A 24,011-nucleotide genomic window follows, 5' to 3' on the forward strand; every position below is an offset into this window, starting at 1 on the left:
CTGAAGAATAAATATGCTTGCTTGGAAATAGGTATGTGGTAACTTGTAATTGCTGGCAATACACTGTTCCTAGCTCTCTGAGAGAAAGCAAAGCACAGATGCTGGCCTTCAGGCAGTATGGCTTGCTGGGGATATCCTAGTGTAAGGCAGGGAGTTCTGCAGCCTGAAAACCTCTGGTCGGGGGGGCGGGGAGAGATGCAGATCTCCACCCCAGAGAAGTGGGAGCTTCAAAACTTAAGTGGGTGCCCTCGAGAGACCATGGAAGGGGGACATAAGTGCTCTTTCCTTGAATCTGTGACAACAGGGCACAAAATTCAGGGGAGGACGGTATGTTGAGGAAGAAAAGGGAGTGATCAACATTACCAAAGACAACAGAAAGGTCAAGGTAGAGACCCTGAGACATAGTAGAGCTAGGAAGCGTTGTCTGAGACTTTGGTGAATGCAGTTTAAGCAGAGTAGAAAAGGTGCAAACTGGATTGGTATGGATCCCAGACTGAGTTAAAGGAGAGTAAATTGATACGGTTGTTGTAAACAATCAATATTCAAAGACAAGTAGAATGGTCAGGTTTGAGTCTTTTGAAAAAGAGGGACAGTAGGGCATTTTTGAGGGGGAAAGAGGTTGACCATAATTATATGCATTATGAATTTTTACTGAGGCATTGAGCTACTGTGCATGCATATTTAAATCAGGAGCATGGCAACAAGTGATGCAGTATAAACAGGGTCTAGAAGAGATGATGTCTAGACTGTGGGAGTTGCAGGCAAGGATTCCCACAGAAGGCAATTGAGAAGAGGAAGTGCTACTGTGGGAGGAGAAGTTGTAGGCTGGCATGAAGTTGGGGTAGGCTGGCCAGTCAGCTGGCCAATTAAATTGAATCTGGGACAAAATTGGCCTCAGTAATATCAGCCAGGAAACCTGTACTGTTCCTAAAAACCAGAACAATCCTGGTAAAGTGCATAGTCAGTTCACCCTAGTTATATAACTGATACGGAATTGTGGAATAGATATTGGACTTGACTTGAACTTTCTTGGCTGTAAATGTAATCACCTTGGACATTCCCATTAAGTAGTAACATGGACTAGATGGCCTCTTGAACTCCCTCCCAGCCCTAATTTCTCTGCTTCTGCATGCAGATGGTATTTTGAATTCCCTCTTTTCATTGTTTTACCACAAGAAATGCCTATTTACTGCGCCCAGAATCCTTTGAAGGAAGTTTTGAGAGTGGAATGTTAGCTCCATGCCTCATGTTCTGTTTTTTCTTACGAAAATTCCACAAGACTGCAAGATATTTCCTTGCAATAGGAAATCCCATCAAAGTTCACCATTAGTCATTTTAGAGATTGTTCACTAAAAGGAGTATGCATGTTTGGATAGGGCTGGAAATTTAGACAGGTTGGCATTCTCCAGTGGTCAGGTACTTAGTATGAAGCTATAACCCCCATCTCCAGAAAATCTAAAACTTCATTGTGAGCTCTGTTTAGTTTGCTTGGATATTGCAGCTGACAGTTTCATCTGTCAAAATTTCAGAGCAGTACCTACATTACTTATGCACAGTTAGGTGATGTCAGAACCCTATTTAACTCAGTTTCCTGAATTATTTAGTTCAAGATTGATCTACCTGTCTGTGTGTCAATCAGTCTGATTGTAGAGTTTTATACCACTGGCCGTTGTCACGGCTGCAAAACTACTGCACCTCTGACCCCTTCTCTGACCGCTCATTGCACCACTCTCTAGCATGAGGCCTAGTGCTTTGACCTCCGTGGAGTAGAAGCACACACTTCTCCCACTCTTAGATCAGGTGTTAGACTACAGCACTCTGTGGATGAACCACGCTTACCCTCACCAGGTCGTACTGGACTTGGTACCTCCAGCTCTTCCCTTTGGAAACTTTTGGCCAGCATTGAATAGTGACCACAAACTGCCTTCTTAAAACAAAGTATTGTTTAATCTTAACAGGAGAAACAAGGCAAAGTATAAAAGTAGAGGCTTTTAAAACAATAAACAATCTATACACGTGCCTAAAGGTTGAGGCAGGCCTGCTTACCCCAGATCATTGGCCTCTGGGGCTCAATCTGTTCCTCTACAGTCACTGTCTGCCCTGTCCTTGAGGGCCTGTCTTTTTATCTTGCCAAAGTTCCTTGTTTCAGTAGTCATGGGCTAACTCCCACTTACAACAGATGAACAGAAAGACCATATATAATATTCATCAGTTATTACAGATCACCTCCAAATCCTCCACACTCATTACCATGTTATCTGAGGGCCTTCCGTTTATTTCAATAGTAATAGCAGTCATTAGCAGACTTTGTGGAATCATATAGTCTCTGTCACGTCTCCCTTTCAATGTTAAAAATTCTGCTTGGGGTGAGGATTTTGTTTTTGATTTTTTTTAGATGTTATTAATTTCCTCTTTTTGTGTTGTGGCTGCAGTGTTTTATTTGGTACAAGAAGGTGGCAGTGTTATAAGTGTCAGTCTTATAGTGTACAAGCTTTTTCAGCGAAGAAGGTTTTGCAGCATTTCCTAAAGATGATCAGACTCTGGATTTGCTTGACCGCCTCTGGATGTTTGTTCCATTCCTATATTACGTATTTTAGCATAAGCTTTGTGTGTTTATGTGATCTGTATGTCGTCAGCCCATGATCATTTCACCTTACTCTTTGTACATGATTTTTTTAGATGGCCTAAAAAGGTGATTCTCTATGTCTAATATTTAGGATGTAAGTCATATGTATTGCATATTACGATGTAAATGAAGACTAAGAAAGGCAAGATTTCTGCCAGGCTATTACATTCTATATTTTACCTTTTCCACGTGCAAAAAATAAGAGTACTAGCTTGCAAGTTCATGTTTACCTATAATGTTTGCCTGTTATGTTTTGATGTTTAGGAACTATGAATCAAAAGAACTGGGGGAAGAAATATCCAGCATGCAATGGTGCCAAACAATCTCCTATTAATATTGATGAAGATCTTACCCAAGTAAATGTAAATCTCAAAAATCTTAAATTCCAAGGTTGGGAAAAGGAAACTTCGGAAGATACTTTCATTCACAATACTGGCAAAACAGGTAAAGTGTCCGGTTTCATGTTTTGAGTTAATTGGAGGTCATGAAAGTGAAATGTGGTGTATAGCTGAGGTTTTTTAATTATATTTTTCTTTTTCTTTTCTTTTTTTTTGTTTTTGTTTTTTTGTTTTTAAGCCTTTGCATTTCTGATTTTAGCAATTAGGCAAAAGCCAGGTGGTGATAGCAGCCAAGCGTAATAGAAAGTCACTAAAATAAAGAAAACAAATGGAAATTATGTGCACGGTTAGAAATAGCCAAAGTAATCACATCATTAGTATCATCCTATAATGAGTACTTATTGAAGCTAAATAATAATTTAACATTTGCCACAAAATAATAATTACTAATAATAATGCCTGTTCTGGAAGATGCAATTAAGATACAAAAATCATTTTTAATGTATCATGAATAATCACCCAATCACCAGTAAGTAGTTCATAGGATTACTTAGTGTTTACTGAGCCAAGGTTGCTATTTGGATCTAGAGCTTGAGTGATCAAAAGCTGTTTAGCTGTTGGAGAAGTGGGGGGTGGTCTTTTGTTTCAGGCACAGGATTTGGAGTAAGGACATTTAGGTTCTATTCTTGGCTCTGCCGTATTCTTCCTGTATAATCCTGGACAAGTCATTTAACTTCCCTGTGTCTCCATTTCCCTATTTGTAAATTAGGCAATTAGTTCTTCCCTACCTTACAAGAATGTTCTGAGGATAAATTCTTTAATGCTCATAAAAGTGAACTGAGATCCTTCTCTGTTGTAGAAGTTCAAAGTATTTTAAAGGAGCAGCATGGCACTCCAGCCAAACCTCCTTCAGCTTTCTTCATGGCACTGCACTGAGGGAATTTATGAAACTGAGAATCCACTGCTGATATGTGTGGCAAGAAGAGAGTACAGTACAGATCATCTAGTCCATCCCTCTGCCAGTGTAGGATTATTCTCCGCAACATGTCTGTGTTCAGCTCTTTTTCCAGTTTATTTATAATTCTCTGCAGAGACAAAGCTTTCACCACATCCTTTGGGAGACTATTCCACAACCTTGTATATCTCAGTCAGGAAATTCTTCCTGGTATCTAGCCTACATTTTCCTTTCCTTTGGCCACATCTACACAAAAAGTTAAAGTTAAAGTGCCTTAACCGCATCCCATCCCCCACCCTGGGAGGATACTGTCATTCAGGAGTAAAGTGCCTTTAAGCTGTTGTCACTGTATCCTCCTCCAAGGAGTTTCCCATGTCCTAGTGTAGACAAGCCCTAAGTGTTACCTAAGTGTTACCTCATTATTTCTAGTTAACCCCCTTCTACCATGCTCAGTAAATTCTCTCTCTCTCTCTATTCCCATTTATTTTATCAACACATCCACATTCCTAGGATTGCAAAGATAGGCCTTTAGGGTTTTGTTTTCTTTTCTTGAAGGAGGGCTTCATTGGTAGGCCAGCTTTCTTGAGCTTTTGTTTAATGAAAGGCTATGACAGGTTTCAGATGGATTACAAAAGAATGGATTATGAGAGTGCATTAAAGTAATTCCGCTCCCTATATGTCTATTTTATTAATCAATGTTTGAAATGAAGTAAAATACATTTCATTTTGTTATTAGCGGCTATAAATATCTCAAATGGTTTTCTTTCTTATCTGAATAATCCACATTCTGTCAAGCTGTTTATGAAAGGTAAGGAGAACCAACATATGTTCACCTTTTGCTAGTAATGCTGATGTATTTGAATTTCAAATGCACACACATGCTCATTGACCATTTTTTTTTCTCTTTAGTGGAAATTAACCTGACAAATGATTATTATGTCAGTGGAGGTGGCTTAGAAACAGTATTTAAAGCAAGCAAGATAACTTTTCACTGGGGAAAATGCAATATATCATCAGATGGATCAGAACATAGTTTAGAAGGACAAAAATTTCCTCTTGAGGTAATGAATTGTAATAGACTCAATATTGTACAGTCCTGCAAATAATCAAGTTACTGGTTAAAGAATCATTTGATTAGGGTATACTGTGTGTATATAATCCTCCTTCAAATGCAAATGAGTAATATTTAAATTTTATGTTTGCAAATATGAATCAAGGCCTGAGCCAAAGAACATGGAAATTTTGCCACTGACTACAGTAGCCTCTGAATGAGGTCCTTACTGTACAGTTGTATTTAGTTTGCCATTCTGAAAATAAAGCATGCATTTTCAAATTCAGAATTGCTCAGGAGAGATGAGCACACATCTTGGTATTAAATACAGGGTCTAATCCTGCAAACTGAATATAGGCCCAATTGCCACAGATGATCAAATACCTGAGAGTTACAGTAAACTCCATGGACCCATTCATAGTATATTATAATAAGTTACAAAACAGTATATATCTCTCAGGGGACAAATGGAGGGATGGGGTTACTGGGGGTCCTCTCTTCCTCTCTTCTCCCCAGTTCCATGGAGAACTGTTAGGCAAAAACTTTCACTGTGGCCAGTGCAGTCCATTCAGTCTTCTTGACTTCATGACCCATTTGGACTTGCCATTCAAGCTCCTACCATATATCTTCCATCCTGCCAGGATGTCAGGGAGCAGAGCCTCCCCTGAAAACATCCCGTGGGAAGAGGGGTGGAGTCACAAACTCTGCCCTATGGTAGGGAGCCAGGTTTTGGTTGTCCATGGAGCTACCCCTGTGGTGGAAGAGTGAAGGTATTAGGATGTAGAGCCTGAGGCAAGCATACAGCTCCAGCCAATTCCAGGCTGCAGAAGAGACAAGATCAAAGATTTGGTTGTATTACATCTCTACTTTTAGTTTGGGGTAGATACAGTGGGTGAAATCCTCTCCTCCTGAAGTCAATAGTTTTGCCATTGGCTTCACCAAGTAAGTTTTCAGGCAATGGATGAGAGAACTACAGAAGAGGCATTTATTAGAATTAAAGTTTGTTACTGCTTCAAGATTTTTCTCAGAATAGGAATATCTGAAATAAATAATTGTATTGTTTACATTCTTTTAAAGATTTTTTTCTATCATGTAATGTATACCTCTGAAAATTGAAGATCTAATCTTTATATTTACAGATGCAAATCTACTGCTACGATGCAGATCAGTTTACAAATTTTGAGGAGGCAATTAAAGGAAATGGGAAGTTAAGAGCTTTATCAATTTTATTTGAGGTAACCATTTTGTATATCTATGACATTAACTTTGAAATATAGCAAATATCTAATCTGAAGCTAAATGGTTCTGGTATCAATTGTGTCTGGTATCTAGTAATCACATTAATATATATTTCTAATTTATTTTGCACAAAAAACAATTTGGCAAATATGTTTGATTTCTCTTCTTTAAATCCTATATTGCCTGTTCAGTTAATAGATAACTTTCATTTTTTATTAAACACTGTTTTTAATAAAGTATACAATTTCTCTTTAACAGGTTGGCCTGGAAGATAATATGGATTATAATGCAATCATCAAAGGAGTAGATAGTGTTAGCCGATTTGGTGAGTTTATCTTCTTGCTTGATTGGTTATTTGTTGAGCCAAATTCTGCTTTTGAACGTGCATGCAAAACTTATTGAAGCTATTGGGAACCATGAACCTCCCAAAGCTGGGTTTGTTAAAACCAAAATAAAAAATGTCACAAATTTGTTATATTTCCCCAAAAAAATATTACTTGAAAAAACTAGAAGAGCCTGAGTCACAAAGTGAATACATTTAATTTTTCCAAGGCCTTTGCTGCACTTTCAGTGTTTGGTCAAGAGAAATTACCGATTTATTCATTACAGTTTCTTAGTCGTATATATCTGAGTTTTCTGTACAATGCGTAGGACAAATACAACTATTGTAGCAAACAAAGATCTGGCTTACAAGTCTAGTTCTGGGAACAGAGTGAGATTTTATGAATGTCAATATACAACAGAGTCAGGGGGCTATATTCCACTTTCAATGACACTGGTGTCAATCTGAAATAACTCAATCAATTTCCATGAAATTACTTTACATTTACACTGGTGTCATTCAGAGCTCATTTCAACTCAGTGTGTGAATGCTTTGCTTTTTAAAAAATTGTCTATTCATTTACATCAGAGCATGGTGAGTAGAGGATGGTGCATCAGGAGACCTAGTTTCTGTTACTTACACAGTCTCACTGCGGCCCCAGTTGAGGAAAGCATTTAAGCACATGAGTGAGGAATCTTTCCTAAATCAGGGCCAATGACCTTAGGCAAGGGTATGTCTACACTACAAAATTAGGTTGATTTTATAGAAGTCGATCTTTAGAAAATGATTTTATAGAGTGGATTGTGTATGTCCCCACTAGGCGCATTAAGTCGGCAGAGTGCATCCTCAATACCGTGGCTAGCATCGACTTACGGAGTGGTGCACTGTGGGTAGCTATCCCACAGTCCCTGCAGTCTCCGCTGCCCATTGGAATTCTGGGTTAGGCTCCCAATGCCTGATGGGGCAAAAACATTGTTGCGGGTGGGTTTGGGTACATGTCGTCAGTCTCCCTTCCCTCCCTCCGTGAAAACAATGGCAGACAATCATTTCACACCTTTTTTCCTGGATTACCCATGCAGACGCCATAGAATAGCAAGCCTGGAGCCTGCTCAGCTCAGCGCTGCTGTTGTGAGCATTGTAAACACTTCACACATTATCCTGCAGTATGTGCAGAACCTGGCTAAGAGACACCAGCATGAGGGCGGTTGGGATAAGGACATGGACACAGACGTTCCTGAAAGCACGGGCTGTGGCGATTGGGACATCATGGTGGCAGTGGGGCTGATTGATACAGTGGAACGCCGATTCTGGGCCCGGCAAACAAGCACAGACTGATGGGACCACATAGTGTTGCAGGTCTGGGATGATTCCCAGTGGCTGCGAAACTTTTGCATGCGTAAGGCCACTTTCCTGGAACTTTGTGAATTGCTTCCCCCCGCCCTGAAGCACAAGAATACCAAGATGAGAGCTGCCCTGACAATTGAGAAGCGAGTGGCGATAGCCCTGTGGAAGCTTGCAACACCTGACTGCTACTGATCAGATGGAAATCAATTTGGAGCGAGCAAATCTACTGTGGGGGCTGCTGTGATCCAAGTAGCCAGTGCTAACAGGGGTAGTGACTCTGGGAAATGTGCAGGTCATAGCGGATGGCTTTGCTGCTATGGGGTTCCCTAACAGTGGTGGGGCGATAGACAGAACACATATCCCTATCTTGGCACCAGACCACCTTGACAACCAGTTCGTAAACCACAAGGGGTACTTCTCCAATGTCGCTGCAAGCACTGGTGGATCACAAGGGATGTTTCACAGACATCAACATGGGATGGCCGGAAAAGGTACATGATGCTCGCATCTTTACGAACTCCGGACTGTTCAAACAGCTGCAAGAAGGGCCTTACTTCCCAGAGCAGAAAATTACTGCTGCGGATGTTGAAATGACAATAATTATCCTTGGGGACCCAGCCTACCACTTGTGCCCATGGCTCATGAAGCCATACACAGGCAGCCTGCACAGTAATAAGGAGCAGTTCAACTACAGGCTGAGCAAGTGCAGAATGGTGGTAGAATGTGCCTTTGGACGTTTAAAAAGCTCTCTGGCACTGTTTGCTGACTAGGTTAGACCTCAGTACAACCAATATTCCCATTGTTATTGCTACTTGCTGTGTGCTCCATAATATCTGTGAGAGTGAGGGGGAAGATGTTTATGGCGGCATGGGAGGTTAAGGCAAATCGCCTGGCGGCCAATTTTGAGCAGCCAGACACCAGGGCGATCAGAAGAGCACAGCTAGGCACGCTGTGCAACAGAGAGGCTTTGAAAACCAGTTTCATGACTGGCCAGTCTACTGTGTGACTGTTGTGTTTGTTTCTCCTTGATGCAAAACTGCCCCCCTTTGTTGAATTTACTTCCCTATAAGCCAATCCCCCTCCTCCCTTCGATCACAGCTGGCAAAGGAAATAAAGTCACTATTGTTTTGAATCCATGCATTCTTTATTTATTAAAAAAAAAAGGGGGAGATCACTGACAAGGTAGCCTGGGTGGGGTGTGGTGGGGTAAGAGGGAAGAACAAGGCCACATTGCTTGTTGTAGCCACACTACAAATCAAATATGTTTAAATGCCAGCTTTCGGTTGCTTGGGCCATCCTCTGGAGTGGAGTGGCTGGGTGCCCGGAGCCTCCCCCCGCCCATATGTTCTTGGGCATCTGGGTGAGGAGGATATGGAACTTGGGGAGGAGGGCAGGCGGTTATACAGTGGATGCAGTGGTAGTCTGTGCTCTTGTTGCCTTTCCTGCAGCTCCACCAGATGTCTGAGCATGTCCATTTGCTCCCACATTAGCCTCAGCATTGCCTCCTGCACCTTCTGATCATGCTCACTTAATGCTTTCCTGGCCTCTGTCACTGAATGCCTCCGTGCATTCAGCTGTGCCCTACCAGTGCGGGAGGACTGTATGAGCTCAGAAAACATGTCATCACGAATGCGTTTTTTCCTGCCATCTAATCTGCGATAACCTCAGGGACGGAGATGATACGGGGACCATAGAAACATTTGCACCTGCAGGGGGGATAAAAAGGGAGAGTAAAAGTTAAGATGATACATTTCTGAGAACAAAAGGGAGTCTCTTTCACAGTGAATCAAGCAATTCACAGCAGACAGCACATGTGCTTTAGGTACAAGGTCGCATTTTTCCTTTTATATTGAGCGCCTGCCAGTATGGTGACACATTACACACGGCTGGACAACAGAATTCATTTTCCAGGCAGCCATGGTAAGCCAAAGGGTACCCAGGGTTGACTTCTTCTGCCTTCATAACATGTGGGAATGGTTTCAAACTGCAGCGTCCTCCTTTCCCATAGCAAGCGATGACGGTTGGGATTGTCATTTAAAAGGAGGGGCTGTGGTTTTGGGGTGGATGTGCAGCATACCCCTCCCCACACCCTACCGCGTGGCTATTCTCTGGAATGATCCCTTCACCTCTCCCCCCACCGCATGGCTATTCTCAGGGATGATCCCTTTTAGCCAAGCGCAAACAGCCCAGCATGACTGGGGTCCTTTTACTGTTCCCTTGCAAAAATTCCCCTATTTCAACCAGGTGACCATGAATGATACCACTCTCCTGAGGCTAACACAGGAAGACATAGCTCTAACGTTGCTTGAATGCAACCAAAACCCAGGACTATTCGTTGCCATGCTTTGTGCTGCAATGATTCCAGACTACTTGTTTCTGGCTTGGCATGGTAAAGTGTCCTACCATGGAGGATGAAATAAGGCAGCCCTCCCCAGAAACCTTCTGCAAAGGCTTTCAGAGTACATCCAGGAGAGCTTTGTGGAGATGTCCCTGGAGGATTCCCACTCCATCCCCAGACACATTAACAGACTTTTCAAATAGCTGTACTAGCTGCGAATGCATCCCAATTCTTCAGGGCAAATCAAACATTACACCACAGGGGTTAAAAACAATTATGTTTAGTTACAAATGTGCACTCACCAGAGGTGCCTTCTCTGGCTTCAGAGTCCAGGAACCTGCCTTGGGAGGGTATTGGCTCCAGGGTGATGAAAAGGTCCTGGCTGCCAGGGAGAACGGATTCTCTGCTTGCCTGCTGCACATTCTCCTCCTCCTCATCCATAAAATCCTCCTCCATGTTGCGTGAGACTCCCCCCCACTTTGAAGGTGTCCATGGACAGTGGTGGGGTAGTGGTAGGGTCCCCCCCAGAATGCCATGCAGCTGATCATAGAAGCAGCATGTATGGGGCTCTGACCCGGAGCGACCATTTGCCTCCTTTGTCTTTTGGTAGGCTTACCTGAGCTCCTTGACTTTCACGAGGCACTGCTGTGTGTCTCTGTTGTAGCCTCTCCACCATGTGTGATTTTGGCGCATATATATATATATATAAAAATTTCAAAAATTTCTCTCAAACTGGAAATCATGAAAAAAAATCATTTAGAAAACACTGACACATGGTGGTTCTGAAAGGAAATATGCTCCCTGGGACACGTAGATGCTGACTGAAATTAACATTATCAGTTTCAGTCAGCAGCTTCCCATGATCCCAGGATCTGCAAATCCAGGCATGGAGACACCTGGTCTTCCAGATTCCTGGTCCAACTTGGGAATCAGCTCCATGATGAGCCAGCTGGCCCGGGAGTCTGGAAGCCCTAGGGTCACCAGGCGAGTCTACATAGCAGGGCTGTCCCAGAGCCATGGACTGGAAGCCCATCTCAAGACTTCAAGACTCCTGGCTGTAAAGTAGAGAGCCTGGAAGCCTTGAGAGCCCTAGCTCAAGCTGTAGTTCTCAGGGCTTCCATGCTCCCTGCCACAGAGACAGGAGCCAAGCACTGGTTAGATGTGGGGCTCCTAGGGCTTCAGTATTCCCTGCTGTGAAGCTAGGATCCTACACTCTGAGGGTATGTCTAGAGCCTTGTGCGGATACAAATATTTGGATCTGCATCTGATCTGCATCCATGGTAATTAAATTGTATCCGATCCGCAATCTACACGCCATCTTTTATCCACACCGGCATCCTCTACGGAAGGGATTCTCAACCAGGCGCTTGTGGCCCTCTGGTGGGGACAGTGAGCCAGTTTCAAGGGGTCCAGGAGCCCCATGGGGCAGAAGCCCAGAGCCCTGAACCCCAGGGCCCCTCTGCAGGGCTGAAGTCCAGAGTCCCAGTGCCCAGAGTCCTGGCGCACCCCAGGGGTCTACAGCCAGGAACTCCTCTCCCGCAGGGCTCTGGGCTTTAGCCTTGCTGGGAGCACTGAGGCTTCAGCTGCCCTGCTCTGGAGGGTGTGGGGATGGGTGACAGGGCTCAGAGCTCCAGGCTTTAGCCCCGTGCACTGGGACTCAGAGCTCTGCCTTAGCCCTGCCAGGGGCTCTTGGGACTCCGGGCTTTAGGCCCATAGGGGCACAAGGGCTTGGGGCTTCAGTCCTGTGGGCAGATCCTCTGAAACTGCAGCTCTACATTAATCCTCAGTTGAGCTAGAGCCCGGGGCGGATAAAAAAAATTTGGATCCACATCCGATCCAAGATGATAAGCGATATAACCACATCCACAGATGCATATATCCATGGATATAAAGCAGATTTCTGTGACTTTGCAGGGCTCTAGATATGTCTACACTGCAATAAGAGACGTGCGTCAATGAATCTCAGAGGCTGGGTCAACTGACTTGGGCTTGCATGTGGGGCTAAAAATAGCACTCTTGATGTTTGGATCCAGGGTGGAGCCTGGGTTCTGAAACCTGGGAGCAGGGAGGCTCTCAGAGCCCTAGTGAGAATGTCTACCCTGCTATTTTTAGCCCACAGCACCAGCTCTGTGAGCCCTGACCAGTTGACGTGGGCTCTGAGACTCACTGCCACGTTATTTTTAAAAAACAAAAACAAACAAACAGAATGTAGACATATCCTCAGAACTGCAACTAGAGCCTGGGTTTCCAGGGCTGCCAGGCTCCCAGCTCCACACCAAGGAGCCTGGAAAACCTGGATGCCCTATCGTGACATGACTGCACCAGAACATGAAAGCTTGGCGTCCACAGTAGTCGGCTTTGTGAGGAGGCTGGGAAGTGGTTCCATTGTAATCCTGCTTGCAAGTCGATGAAAGTTTGTCAAACCTGACTTGCTTTCGCAAGACACTTCAGGTTTGATGAATTGGCACTTTCTGACAAAACTGTGTTTCATCAAAAAATTTCTGACCAGCCCTATTCATTAGTCTTAGATGCCATGCTTACATGAGACACCTGAAGGGAAATTGTAACCTATCAAGGTAGACTCCATCCAACAACCTTGCTGAGGAGCTGGAAAGCCAAAGGCAGCAGGTGTCAAGCACATGACACTTTAACAATGAACAGAACATGCTTTATTTGAATAGATCTAAGTAAGCTCACAAAATTCAGACCAAGACTAATTCAGATGGTTTATACTGGAGAAAGATGTACAGTATATCAGCTGTCCTTGTAAATCAGATCTTATATTTTGTATATTAAAATGAGTTGCTGAGCTCTCAGGCTCTAGAGTGGAAGTTCTCAGTTTCTTCCCAGGCTAACACTCTGGGAATAGAAACCAGACATGTTACTATTTGACATAGGACATTTTCTCTTGAAACTTTTCAAATGTTTAGTTTTATAGTCTAGACTGTGAAACAGAACACAAGTTAAAACAACGAGGAGTACTTGTGGCACCTTGGAGATTAACAAATAAATTTGCTATTCTCCAAGGTGCCACAAGTACTCCTTGTTGTTTTTGTTGATATAGACTAACACAGCTACCACTCTGAAACCAGAACACAAGTTGTTACTAACATCCAAAGTTCCACAAGCTTTTGAAGAACCTTCTAGCAAAGGAAATTATCTTATCAGGACACTTGCTGTAAATGTCAGGTTCAATATCCTGATACTCACAACTACAAAAGGGTTTGTGAAGATAGAATTATTTAACTAGATATATACTAGATCGTTAGGGTGACTGCAATCTGAAGATGCCTAGCAGGTTGACAGAATACTACAGATAGGTGGAAAGATTTTGCTTAACATTGTTAAAAGTTCCTCTGTCATCAGATGTGGACAAGAACAAGTCATTTTGAAAGAAAAGGTGGTTTCTAAGACTTGATTCAGTAGAACAACTGTGATTCTGTGAAATAAAATGGCAAACAGTTTATAGCCGAATGTTAAGGTGACACTAAATGGGGATGAGTTACAAACACCACTGAGGACAGATATAATGCAAAGGGACATAACTAGGTTAGAAATACATGCATGTGGAGAAAATAATTTGGAATGGATATTTATTGAGATAGGGAAGTTTACAAAGCAGTAGCACTGAAATGAACCTAGGGTTGATAACAAACAGCAAATTATATAGACATGAGTCAGATTTTGTCTAAAATCACATCTAAAAGGATCAGTGGTATTTTAGAAAGACACAGTCATCTTATGAAGTGGGATTGTCCAAAAGCTGGTAAATTCCCACACTTGAGGAAGCTGGTATAATCTCTGCCAGTTCCACTGACTGGTTCCTACTACCTCGCCAGCTGAAACTCAGTCAGCTCGTCCTCATCCAAGCCCCAATCCTGGCAAGACACCGGGGAAGTGGATCAACTGCATCAGCCAGACAGTTACGTGCGTGATTAAATGTGTAAGTGGGGGTTTTCCATGCTCTTCAGTGAGTGCAAAGCATCTAAGTGAATTGGAATGTTTCTCCTCCTTCCTCGTATATGTGTGTATGCAAAGGAGAGTAAGGGCTTCTCTACACTTGAAATACTACAGCGGCACAGCTCCAGCACTTCGGTATAGACCAGAGGCGGGCAAACTACAGCCCGTGGGCCACATCCAGTCCGCAGGACCGTCCTGCCCAGCCCTTGAGCTCCCGGCCAGGGAGGCTAGCCCCTGGTCCTGTTCCTGCTGTTCCCCCTCCCCCGCAGCCTCAGCTCGCTGCGCCACCAGTGCTCTAGCTTGCTTCTCCTGCTGGGCAGGTGGCGGCGGGGCTGGCTCCGGCTGGGCGGCGGAGTTGCGAGCCCCTTCCGCTCTGAGGTAAGGGGGTGGGGAAGGTTGGATAAGGGGAAAGGGGTCCCAGGGGGCAGTCAGGGGACAGGGAGCAGTTGGATGGAGAGGAGGTTCGTGGGGGGGCAGTCGGGGGGCAGCAGGGGTTGGATAGGGTGTGAGATCCGAGGGGGTGGTTAGGGACAGGGGTGTGGATAGGGGTCAGGGACAAGGAGCAGGGGGGGTTGGATGGGTCAGAGGTTCTGAGGGGGGCAGTCAGGGTGAGGGAAGTCAAAGGGGGCAGATAGGGATGGAGTCCAGGCTGTTTGGAGAGGCACAGCCTTCACTACCTGGCCCTCCATAAAGTTTTGCAACCCCCATGTGGCCCTCGGGCCAAAAAGTTTCCCCACCCCTGGTAAAGACACTATCTACACAATCAGGAGGGGTTCTCCCATCGGCATAGTAATCTACCTCCCTGACTGGTAGTAGCTAGGTTGATGGGAAAATTCTTCTGTTGACCTAACGCTGTCTACTCCGCGGGTTAGGTCAGCATAGCTACATCTCTCAGGGGTGTGAAGTGTTCACACTCTAAGAAATGAAGCTTCGCTGATGTGAGCTCCCCGTGTAGACCATCCCTTACTGTTGTGTATAGGGCAGTCACCTGAAGTGCTATATCATCTTGAAAGAGGTCTTCATCTCCCGTTCTTTCACTTGTAATATTGTTCCTTGAGCTTTCCCATTCTTTTTCACCATGTTTCATTGCATCTCAACACAGTTTGCTCCAGGCTAGAGTAATGTAATGCTCAGTGTGTTCCAATGAAGTAACACTTCTCTGGACTAGATGGCACACCATATGCAGCTTTCATACCTCTTCCCTGCCCCACAGAGGGTAAGAGGTACTGTGAATGTGATGTATTGAATGATCTTGACTCCACATTAGTAGTGGTCTAAGTCATTCAGCACTTCATGGGAGACCCAGGTACAAAGGCTAAAAGCATTGTTTCTTGACGCTCACTGCTGAGATGAAGATTGGGAGTTCTGACTTTACAGCTAAACTTCAGCCTTCCATAAAGTAGCTCATTAGAACCATCTGCTGACCCAGTAGAATTATTGTTTTAGGATCTTTGTTAAAATGTAAGTGCAAAGGGCCTAACCTTTCATAGGCTGAACAGCTGTTGAAATCAGACTCCAAGTGTCCTCAAACATTCCTTTGTTTCTCTTGCAGCTCTACTTTTGTTTTATTCAGCTTTTATTTAATATCTTAATAATTTGAATATAAATGTTTTTCAGGAAAACAGGCTGCATTAGAGCCATTTGTTTTGCTGAACCTTTTGCCGAACTCAACAGACAAATATTACACTTATAATGGATCTTTGTCAACGCCTCCATGCTCAGAGACAGTCGAATGGATTGTGTTTAAAGATACCATTAGCATTTCTGAAAACCAGGTAATTCATTTAATCCATGTGAAAGAAATTGTTTTTATTTGCAAGGAAAAACAGTTTTCATGTATGTGGTAAAAAGCTCAGTGGCTTGAGCATTAGCTTGCTAAACCCAGGGTTGTGAGTTCAATCCCTGAGGGGGCCATTTGGGGCAAAAATTGGGGATTGGTCCTGCTTTGAGCAGGGGGTTGGACTAGATGATCTCCTGAGGTCCCTTCCAACCCTGATATTCTATGATTCCTCTATGATTACTTTCTAGCCTAACAATTCTTTTTTCTAGCTTTTCATTGCACATGTTTCAATTAAAATCTATTTGTGTGAGTAATCCCCTCCACCACCACTCCCACCTCCCTCTTCATTCATGGCTAGATTCTGACTACATGCCTGTGCAAAGGTAAACTACTAAACCAAAGAAAGCAAGTAGGAAGCAGAAAAGGAGGACTTGTGGCACCTTAGAGACTAACAAATTTATTTGAGCATAAGCTTTCGTGAGCTACAGCTCACTTCATCGGATGCATTCGGATGCATCCAATGAAGTGAGCTGTAGCTCACAAAAGCTTATGCTCAAATAAATTTGTTAGTCTCTAAGGTGCCACAAGTACTCCTTTTCTTTTTGCGAATACAGACTAACACAGCTGCTACTCTGAAAACTGGAGGAATAGTGACTCAGGGCATCTCTGTAATTAAAAAAAACCACAACTGCCCCATGCCAGCTGACTCAGGCTACTGGAGATCAGGCTAGGGGGCTGTTTAATTGTGATATAGACATTCAAGCATGGGCTGGAACCCAGGCTCTAGGACTTTGTGCAGTGGGAGGTCCCAGTGTTTGGGTTGCAGGCCACGCCCAAATATCTACACTGCAATTAAACAGCCCCTTAGCCCGAACCCCGCAAGCCAAGTCAGCTGGCATGGGCCAGCTGCAAGTGTCTAATTGCAGTGTACACATACCCTCAGAGGTATGTATCTGAATCACAGTGTTTCCTGGGATTACTCCTGAACTGAGACAATCTTGGCCTTCCCTTTCTCAGAGTTGTGCCTAATATGAGACTTCTTAGGGGAAGTGTGCTGTCTTTTTTATTTTTCAGTTGGCTGTATTTTGTGAAGTCCTTACAATGCAGCAGTCTGGCTATGTCATGCTGATGGATTACCTGCAAAACAACTTTAGAGAACAACAATATAAATTCTTCGGACAGGTGTTTTCCTCATACACGGGCCAAGAAGAAATTCATGAAGCAGGTATTTATGGAATAATTACTACTGCAGGCTTCACAGATTATAAGACTGTTTTAAGTATAACTATTGACCCCAATAACAAGATACTGGTTTTAACTTGAAGAAGAAAAGAGCCTAATAACACACACAGCTTTAAGAGACAAATTAGTGCTCATAAAAAAAAAAGCCCGATTAAATGGAGTGGAAAATTAAATTCTTGCATCTACAGAGCACATGTAGTGAAAAGGCTATCAGTCCAAGCATCCCCATGCAGCCCTTTTAATGCTTCAACACTGATCAAAGCTGCCATCTTGAAAGGTATGCAGTGTTGGTGTAGCCATGTCAGTCCCAGGATATTAGAGACACAAGGTGGGGGGATGAGGTAATATCTTTTATTGGACCAACTTCTGAGAGAGAGACAAGCTTTTGAGCTACACAAAGCTCTTCCTCAGGTCTGGGAAAGGTACTTAGAGTGTCACAGCTAAATACAAGGTAGAGCAGATAATTTAGCATAAGTAGTTTGTACATATTCTAAGAGGAACCATTCAAAGTAAAGTGGCCCATTGACAACACTGCAGTTGTAGGGGTGAAAGAGTACTTATTTTTCCATACCAACTTAATTTTGTTGTGTGATGTGGGACCCCTGTCCAGTAGCATCTAAAAGGAGACCACCAAATTCATTTCACTTAACCTACCAAGCAACTGCAAAGAGAGAAGCTACTTCGGATCAGCTGTAACTCAGACCACTGTGTGAGTCATTTACTGTAAATGGAGACAGCATCAACGGTCACATTTTGTTTTCTTATACCTGTGGAATCTCACTTAAATCATTGGCAATGACTTCCATGTAACTGAAAGCAAAATTTGGCACTAAATCTGTTTATTAGGGGTTTATACTCAAGCACAAAATCACCCCCAAAAAGGGGGAGGGGGGGAGAAGAGTGGTAATTTTTACCAGCTTAGATTCCATGAACCATGGGCGCCAATTTTATTACTGCAGTGGCTGATGTCCACACTACCTTCCTTCTGCTGGTGGTGCGAGTCCTCACTAGGAACACTTCCACCAACTGATGAGGGGTAGTGTAGGGGGATGAGAGCCAGGGCTCTCAACTCCACACAGCTCCCTGCCCGTAGCCCAGCTCTCTTCCCCCATCCCATCCCCAGACTCTTGGCTCCCCACCAAGACATGGGGGTCAGCCATCCAGACTTCTTGGCTCCCTGAGTGGGGAGCCTCCGGGCAGCATCCCATCTGGGAGTGGGGAGCCAGGAGTAGCTGGGCTCTACCTGCCCAACATTCTTGTCAATTTCATGGCTCCAGCATGGAGACATGAAATTGACACGACAGCCAAAGTAAGTAATGTAGTGTCTACACAGACACTGTCACCCTAACTACACCGATGTAAGCCTTATGCCTCTCATGGAGGTGGAGTGATGTCGATGTAGTAGGGCACTTACATCAGCGGGAGGAAGGTTGTAGTGTGTACACTGACATAATTAGGTCGATGTAAGCTGCCTTGTGTTGACCTAACTGTGTAGTATAGACCAGGCCTAAGATTTTTCCCCTCCCAAGGAGATGCTTGAAGGAGGGCCCACAGGGGCAGATCATTCCCTCAGATGGATCATCCTTTTGAGTTTAGGGGGTCCATGTTGTTGGGAGGGGATGAGGCCTCTCAAGCCTGTGGAACCTGGGATCCACCGATAAGGTTTACCCAGGGGATGAGACCCCATACTCATAGTGAGAGAAGGCATCTGCATAGATGGCTCCTTCTTCCACTCTGCCTCTCTCTCCATCTGGCAGCACTTCTGCCAATGGTCACATCACTGCAGGTCACTAGCACAGTGGAAGGAACCCAGAGGGAGTTAATACAGCTTTGAGCTGTGTTACCCCCACCTGGGTTTCCACATAGAAATAGGGGGCAGAGTGGGGGATGGTGCCACAGAAAGTGGGCTACTGCTCTATCCTTCCCATCCCACACCCAAAAGCCTGGAGGAGTCCTCTCTGGGCTGACTCTCAGAAGTGTGTGGGTTTACACAATGGGGGATAGAACTGCATAGTTAGATTTGTATCCAACTTCTCCCTTTCTGCCCTTTCATTGCCAGAGTGCCCTTTCATTACGCATATGTGGAGAAACTATCTAAAGTTAGCAAGGCCCTTTTCTACTCTCAGTCACACAGTCAGTGTACATAGGGAATAACCTAAACTCCACTACTGATTAAATATTTTGTATTTATCCAAAACGTCTGACTGTTGTGCAACTAAAACCTCATACTTAATATTGTATTAATATTGTTTGACTTTTCTATAGGTTCCAGTTTCAGACTAGCACAATAGACATTTTCACACATGACTGATAGACTTATATAACAGGGTGTGTGCACATTGCAATAAAAAACCTGCCGCACCTAGTCTCAGTGCCCAGGTCAGCTGACTCGGGCTCATGGGGCTCAGGCTGTGGTGCTAAAAATTGCCGTTTAAACGTTCAGGCTTGGGCAGGAGCCCAGTGTGGTGAGATTGGGCTCAGAATCCAAGCTCAGATGTCTATACTGTAGGTTTTAGCTCTACAGCCTGACCCCGTGAGCCTGAGTCAGCTCACCGAGGCCAGCTGCAGCTGAGCCATGGGTCTTTCATTGCAGTGTAGATGTACAGACACAGAACAAAGTGTTTTCCATCCACTGAGCTTAAGAAACATTAAAATTCTGCTCTTCATATCACCCTGGCAACAAACACATTTAGTATTTGTTCTGAAGTAGGAATTTAAAGTTGCTAATTGTAGGTTAAACATTCCGCTCTGCCCGTAGGCAAAGTGGAAGGCTCAACACGGGTTAATAAAAATTCCAGGTGTGCGCATATTTTAAAATTCCACCTAACATGTTAACTCACGGTAAAAAAGGAAAAGGTGATTACTCTTGATGTGAATACATATAGCTACCTTTAATATTAACATCAGCTACAGACGTGTATCAAGAGCAGTATTTATCTAAAATGTGTTTACTTGTTCAAGAGAAACAAGTAGGAGAAAGAAACTAGAAGAAATCTCTCATTGTTCTGAAAGGATCTTGAGGAGCTCTGAAATGCTGAAATATAAAAATTAAAACGTGAATGGCTAACTTCAGTAATAAATGGAATCATATGTCATTTATTTTCTCTAACCAACAGAAACTACAACTAATATTGTAATTAGTAGAAGAAAAATCTCTGACTTACCTTCAGTTAACATAGGAGAAATTGCAACATGAGCCTTACTCAAGTGTCCATTTGAAAAGTTAAAATTATGTAATAAGGAGATTAGGGCCAAATTCTTCTCCAGTTGGAATCAATGCAATCTCTCATAGAGATTAGGATTGCACCTTTAATGTATTATTATTATTATTGTTATTTATTATTGGTTATCTGAGTGGAATTGTCCTAAGAGGTGTAAAAGGCTGCTAGTGATGGGAAATACATTCTCTATTGAACTACACACTGGGTTCAGAAATGAGCTGTCAGGAATTTCCACGCAGCCATGCCAGTGTTGGCAAACTTACCTTGCAGAGACTGCTTTGTTTTAGGTTTAAAAGTATTTCATTCTCTAAACCTGTACAGTGTTGCATGTAATTTTCATATGTGGCATATTTTTCATTAGCAGTAGACTTAAAGACTACACGTCAGGGCCCAACACAGAAAGCTTCTGAGAAAACTTTAGCCCTTTATCTGTCCTCAGCCCCAGCAGAAATGAAAATCTATTTATGTCTAACAATGATCAATTGTTGTTAATGTACATCTGAAAATAATATTGACAGACACCAAGCTGATTATATAACATGTCAGCAAATGTACTCTTCTAATGGTGTCCTGTAGGATAACTGTAGAAATACAGCTCCTGGTAATCTTACCCAGAATCAGTAAAGACATAAAAAGCCTATAGGTTCTTAAAATTAAAGGCCAACAGTATGTGCTCAACATAAAACACCTTTTAACTCACTGTTTTGTATTTTTCTTAGAACTAGAGTGGTGTGAAACTCAATTTCTCTTTACAGGATCTCGTGCAGATATTGGGTCACAGCCTCAAGCCTGATTAAGGCCTCCTAATACCACTCATAAAGGAGACATAATTCAGCCACAAATCACCAGCAGACAATTTGCCTGGCATAGGGAACTCTGGTGCTGACACATCTGTGCCACTGCTGGGTCCTGCATCTGAGGCTATGTCTACACTACTGTGTTAAGCTGACCTACGCTATGCAACTCCAGCTATGTGAATAACGTAGCTGGAGTTGACGTACCTTAGGTCGAGTTACCGCAGGGTGTACACTATGGGGGGGTCGATGGGAGAAACTCTCCTGTTGATTTACCTTACTCTTCTCGTTGGGGTAGAGTACAGGGATCAACTGGAGAGTGCTGTCTATTTGGCAAGTCTTCATTAGACCCGCTAAATAAACCGCTGGTGGATCGATCTCAGAGCGTTGATCCGGGCTATAGTGTGGACCTGCCCTGTGCCTCCCCTCCTTCCAGCATAGAGGATATGTTGTAGTATAGCAGAGCATGACCATGCCAATCCTCCACTGGCACAGGGTCCACTAAGGACCCTACTCCAGTGGCAAAAGTTAGAGCTGTTTCTGGACAGCTCTAAGTGGCATCTGGATTGGGTTTGGCCCTCAGAATTGGGGTGCTGGAACCAGCTCACTGCTGCATCCTGGAGCTCAGGAGCAAGACAGAAATGATCCCATTTTCTTCGGACTGATTATCATGGTCTCACAAACAATACCCAGAGCGTCTCTTTCAATTTTGAATTCAAATTCAAAATCTCAAAACCAAACTCAGTCAAAACTCTTGGGATTCATCTGAATCCCCATCAAAATTGAAACCAAACCGAACTTCAAAATTCACATGATTTTTGAGTTGCAATCTATTTGGGGCAGGGTTGTAAAATACTTAAAAAAGAATGATCAATAACATAACAACAAATTATGTAAAACCCTAAATTGGCCTAGATTCCCTCAAAATTAGACCCAGAGTCACTCAAACTGCTTATGAACCTTAGAAAACCTTTATACCAAGCTGGTATAAATTCCTAGTTGGTAACCCAACATGAAAACAGATCAGTTGTATGGATTTGAAGGGGGTTTATTTTTTTAATTTTTTTTTTGCAAATATTTCAAACAGGTCTAGATAGGTCTTTGTTGCATTAGTGTATGGCAACTTTCTTTTTTAGCTAAGCCAACAATTCATCACTGTGTTGACCAAAATAACATTGAATTACATGGAGCCCAGAAACACAACATACCTGACCAACATGTAATGCAGGATTTTGAAGTTTGGGCTGCTGCATTTTGTGGCATGCGACATGCCTCCTAGTCAAGCAAAAGGTATCACGAAGTGGCTTTCAAGCATAGGCACCAACTCCATGGGTGGCTCAAGCACCTACTGAAAAAAAAATAGGGGTGCTCAGTACCTGCAGGGCCAGATTAATCTTTTGTTGGCCCAGTGCCCAGCCCATGGCCCCATGCCCCACTCTGCCCATGATCTGCCCTGAGGCCCTGCCCCCGCTTGGCCTCTTCCCCCCGCAAAGTCCTGCCTGACCTCCACCCCAAGACACTACCCCCCCTCAACCTCTTTCCCTCCCAAGACTCTGCCTGACACTCCACCCCAAGGCCCTGCCCCCATTTAGTCTCTTTCCCCTGAGACCCTGCCTGCGCTCCGCTCTGAGGCCCCACCCCCACTCAGCCTCTTTCCCCCAAGGCCCTGCCCCCCTCATCCTCTTCCCCACAAGGCCCCACCTGCTGCTCACACAGGAGGAATGGGGCAGAGAGGAGAACCCATCAGCAAAACCAAAAATCAGTGTCTGTGCTTTCAAGCAATGACATGTAACTAAAGCTGCAGTAAGTCACATGGCACACAATGTGTGTCACACTTTGCAAAAGCCATTTCCATTCAGTTGTGTTGTCCTGCACAGGATAGTCTGGAAAAAAAACAGTTAACTGTTCCTGCTCATCAATAACACGTATTGAATCATAAATAGATTAATTACACAGGAAGAACAGTAGCCAGACCATTCTGGCAGAGCAATTATAAATGTACTGTGACAAAGCTCTGTCCTTGTCTCCATGGGTCCCGCATTTCCTGGCAGATTTCACTAGCCTCAGAGGCTCACTGTGACCCTCCACATAACCCTTCTCTCTCTAGAGACAAGGGTCACAGTCTACTGAGCCATTTTCATCATAAGCCAGCAAGGGAGGTGAGGAGAAGCTATCCTCCCTTGCACAGTCTCTGTTGTCTCCCAATCTCAGTGATTAATGGGGGAGGGGGCAAAGGGAGGAGCCCAGGCCCATCCTCTACTCTGGGCTCCAGCCCAGGGACCCTAACAGTATCAGCTATGGTAGCTGACATTTTAGAAACATGACGCATACAATTCCCTGGGCTACTTCCCCACAGCAGCCCCCATTTCCTCAGGGCCTCCTTCCTTGTGCCTGATATGGTATGTACTGCTCAGTCTCTCCAACAGCACAACTTCCTCCCACAGCTCCTGACATCCACACCTGCCAGGCTAACTGGGAGGCTTTTAACTAGTTTCACCCAGTCCCTGATTTGGCTTCAGGTGTCCCAATCAACCTAGCGTTCTCCCTGCCTTCTGGAATGTTCTAAATTGGCCCCAGGTGTCTTAACTGACCTGGAGTTAAGGTCATTATTATTATTATCACATCATTATTATTTTTTTAGCATCCGTAAAGTGATAAAACCCCTCAGAGTTAGACAGCCCCTGCTCCAAAGAACTTCGCTAAACAAACAGGAGACACTGAGCAGTCCAAAGAGGGAACAGTTTGAGGGTTTTTTATTTTTTTATTTACTGTTTATTTCATTTTAAACTCACTTTTTGAGA

General features: G+C 43.8%; 1 protein-coding gene across 9 annotated transcripts in view; it reads left to right on the forward strand.

Moving 5' to 3' along the window:
• PTPRZ1 (protein tyrosine phosphatase receptor type Z1) overlaps positions 1-24,011 on the forward strand; it is a 220,581-nt gene that overhangs the window by 105,606 nt on the left and 90,964 nt on the right. For all 9 annotated transcript variants that reach the window (XM_038421170.2, XM_038421190.2, XM_038421181.2 and 6 more), the window contains exons 3-8: positions 2,891-3,070; positions 4,829-4,980; positions 6,110-6,205; positions 6,468-6,534; positions 15,791-15,948; positions 17,028-17,178. In XM_038421170.2, coding sequence (XP_038277098.1) covers positions 2,891-3,070; positions 4,829-4,980; positions 6,110-6,205; positions 6,468-6,534; positions 15,791-15,948; positions 17,028-17,178 — 804 coding nt within the window. The remainder of the gene's footprint in view (positions 1-2,890; positions 3,071-4,828; positions 4,981-6,109; positions 6,206-6,467; positions 6,535-15,790; positions 15,949-17,027; positions 17,179-24,011) is intronic.

The sequence above is a fragment of the Dermochelys coriacea genome, chromosome 1 (genome assembly GCF_009764565.3).
Source record: "Dermochelys coriacea isolate rDerCor1 chromosome 1, rDerCor1.pri.v4, whole genome shotgun sequence".
Classification (NCBI taxonomy): domain Eukaryota; kingdom Metazoa; phylum Chordata; order Testudines; family Dermochelyidae; genus Dermochelys; species Dermochelys coriacea.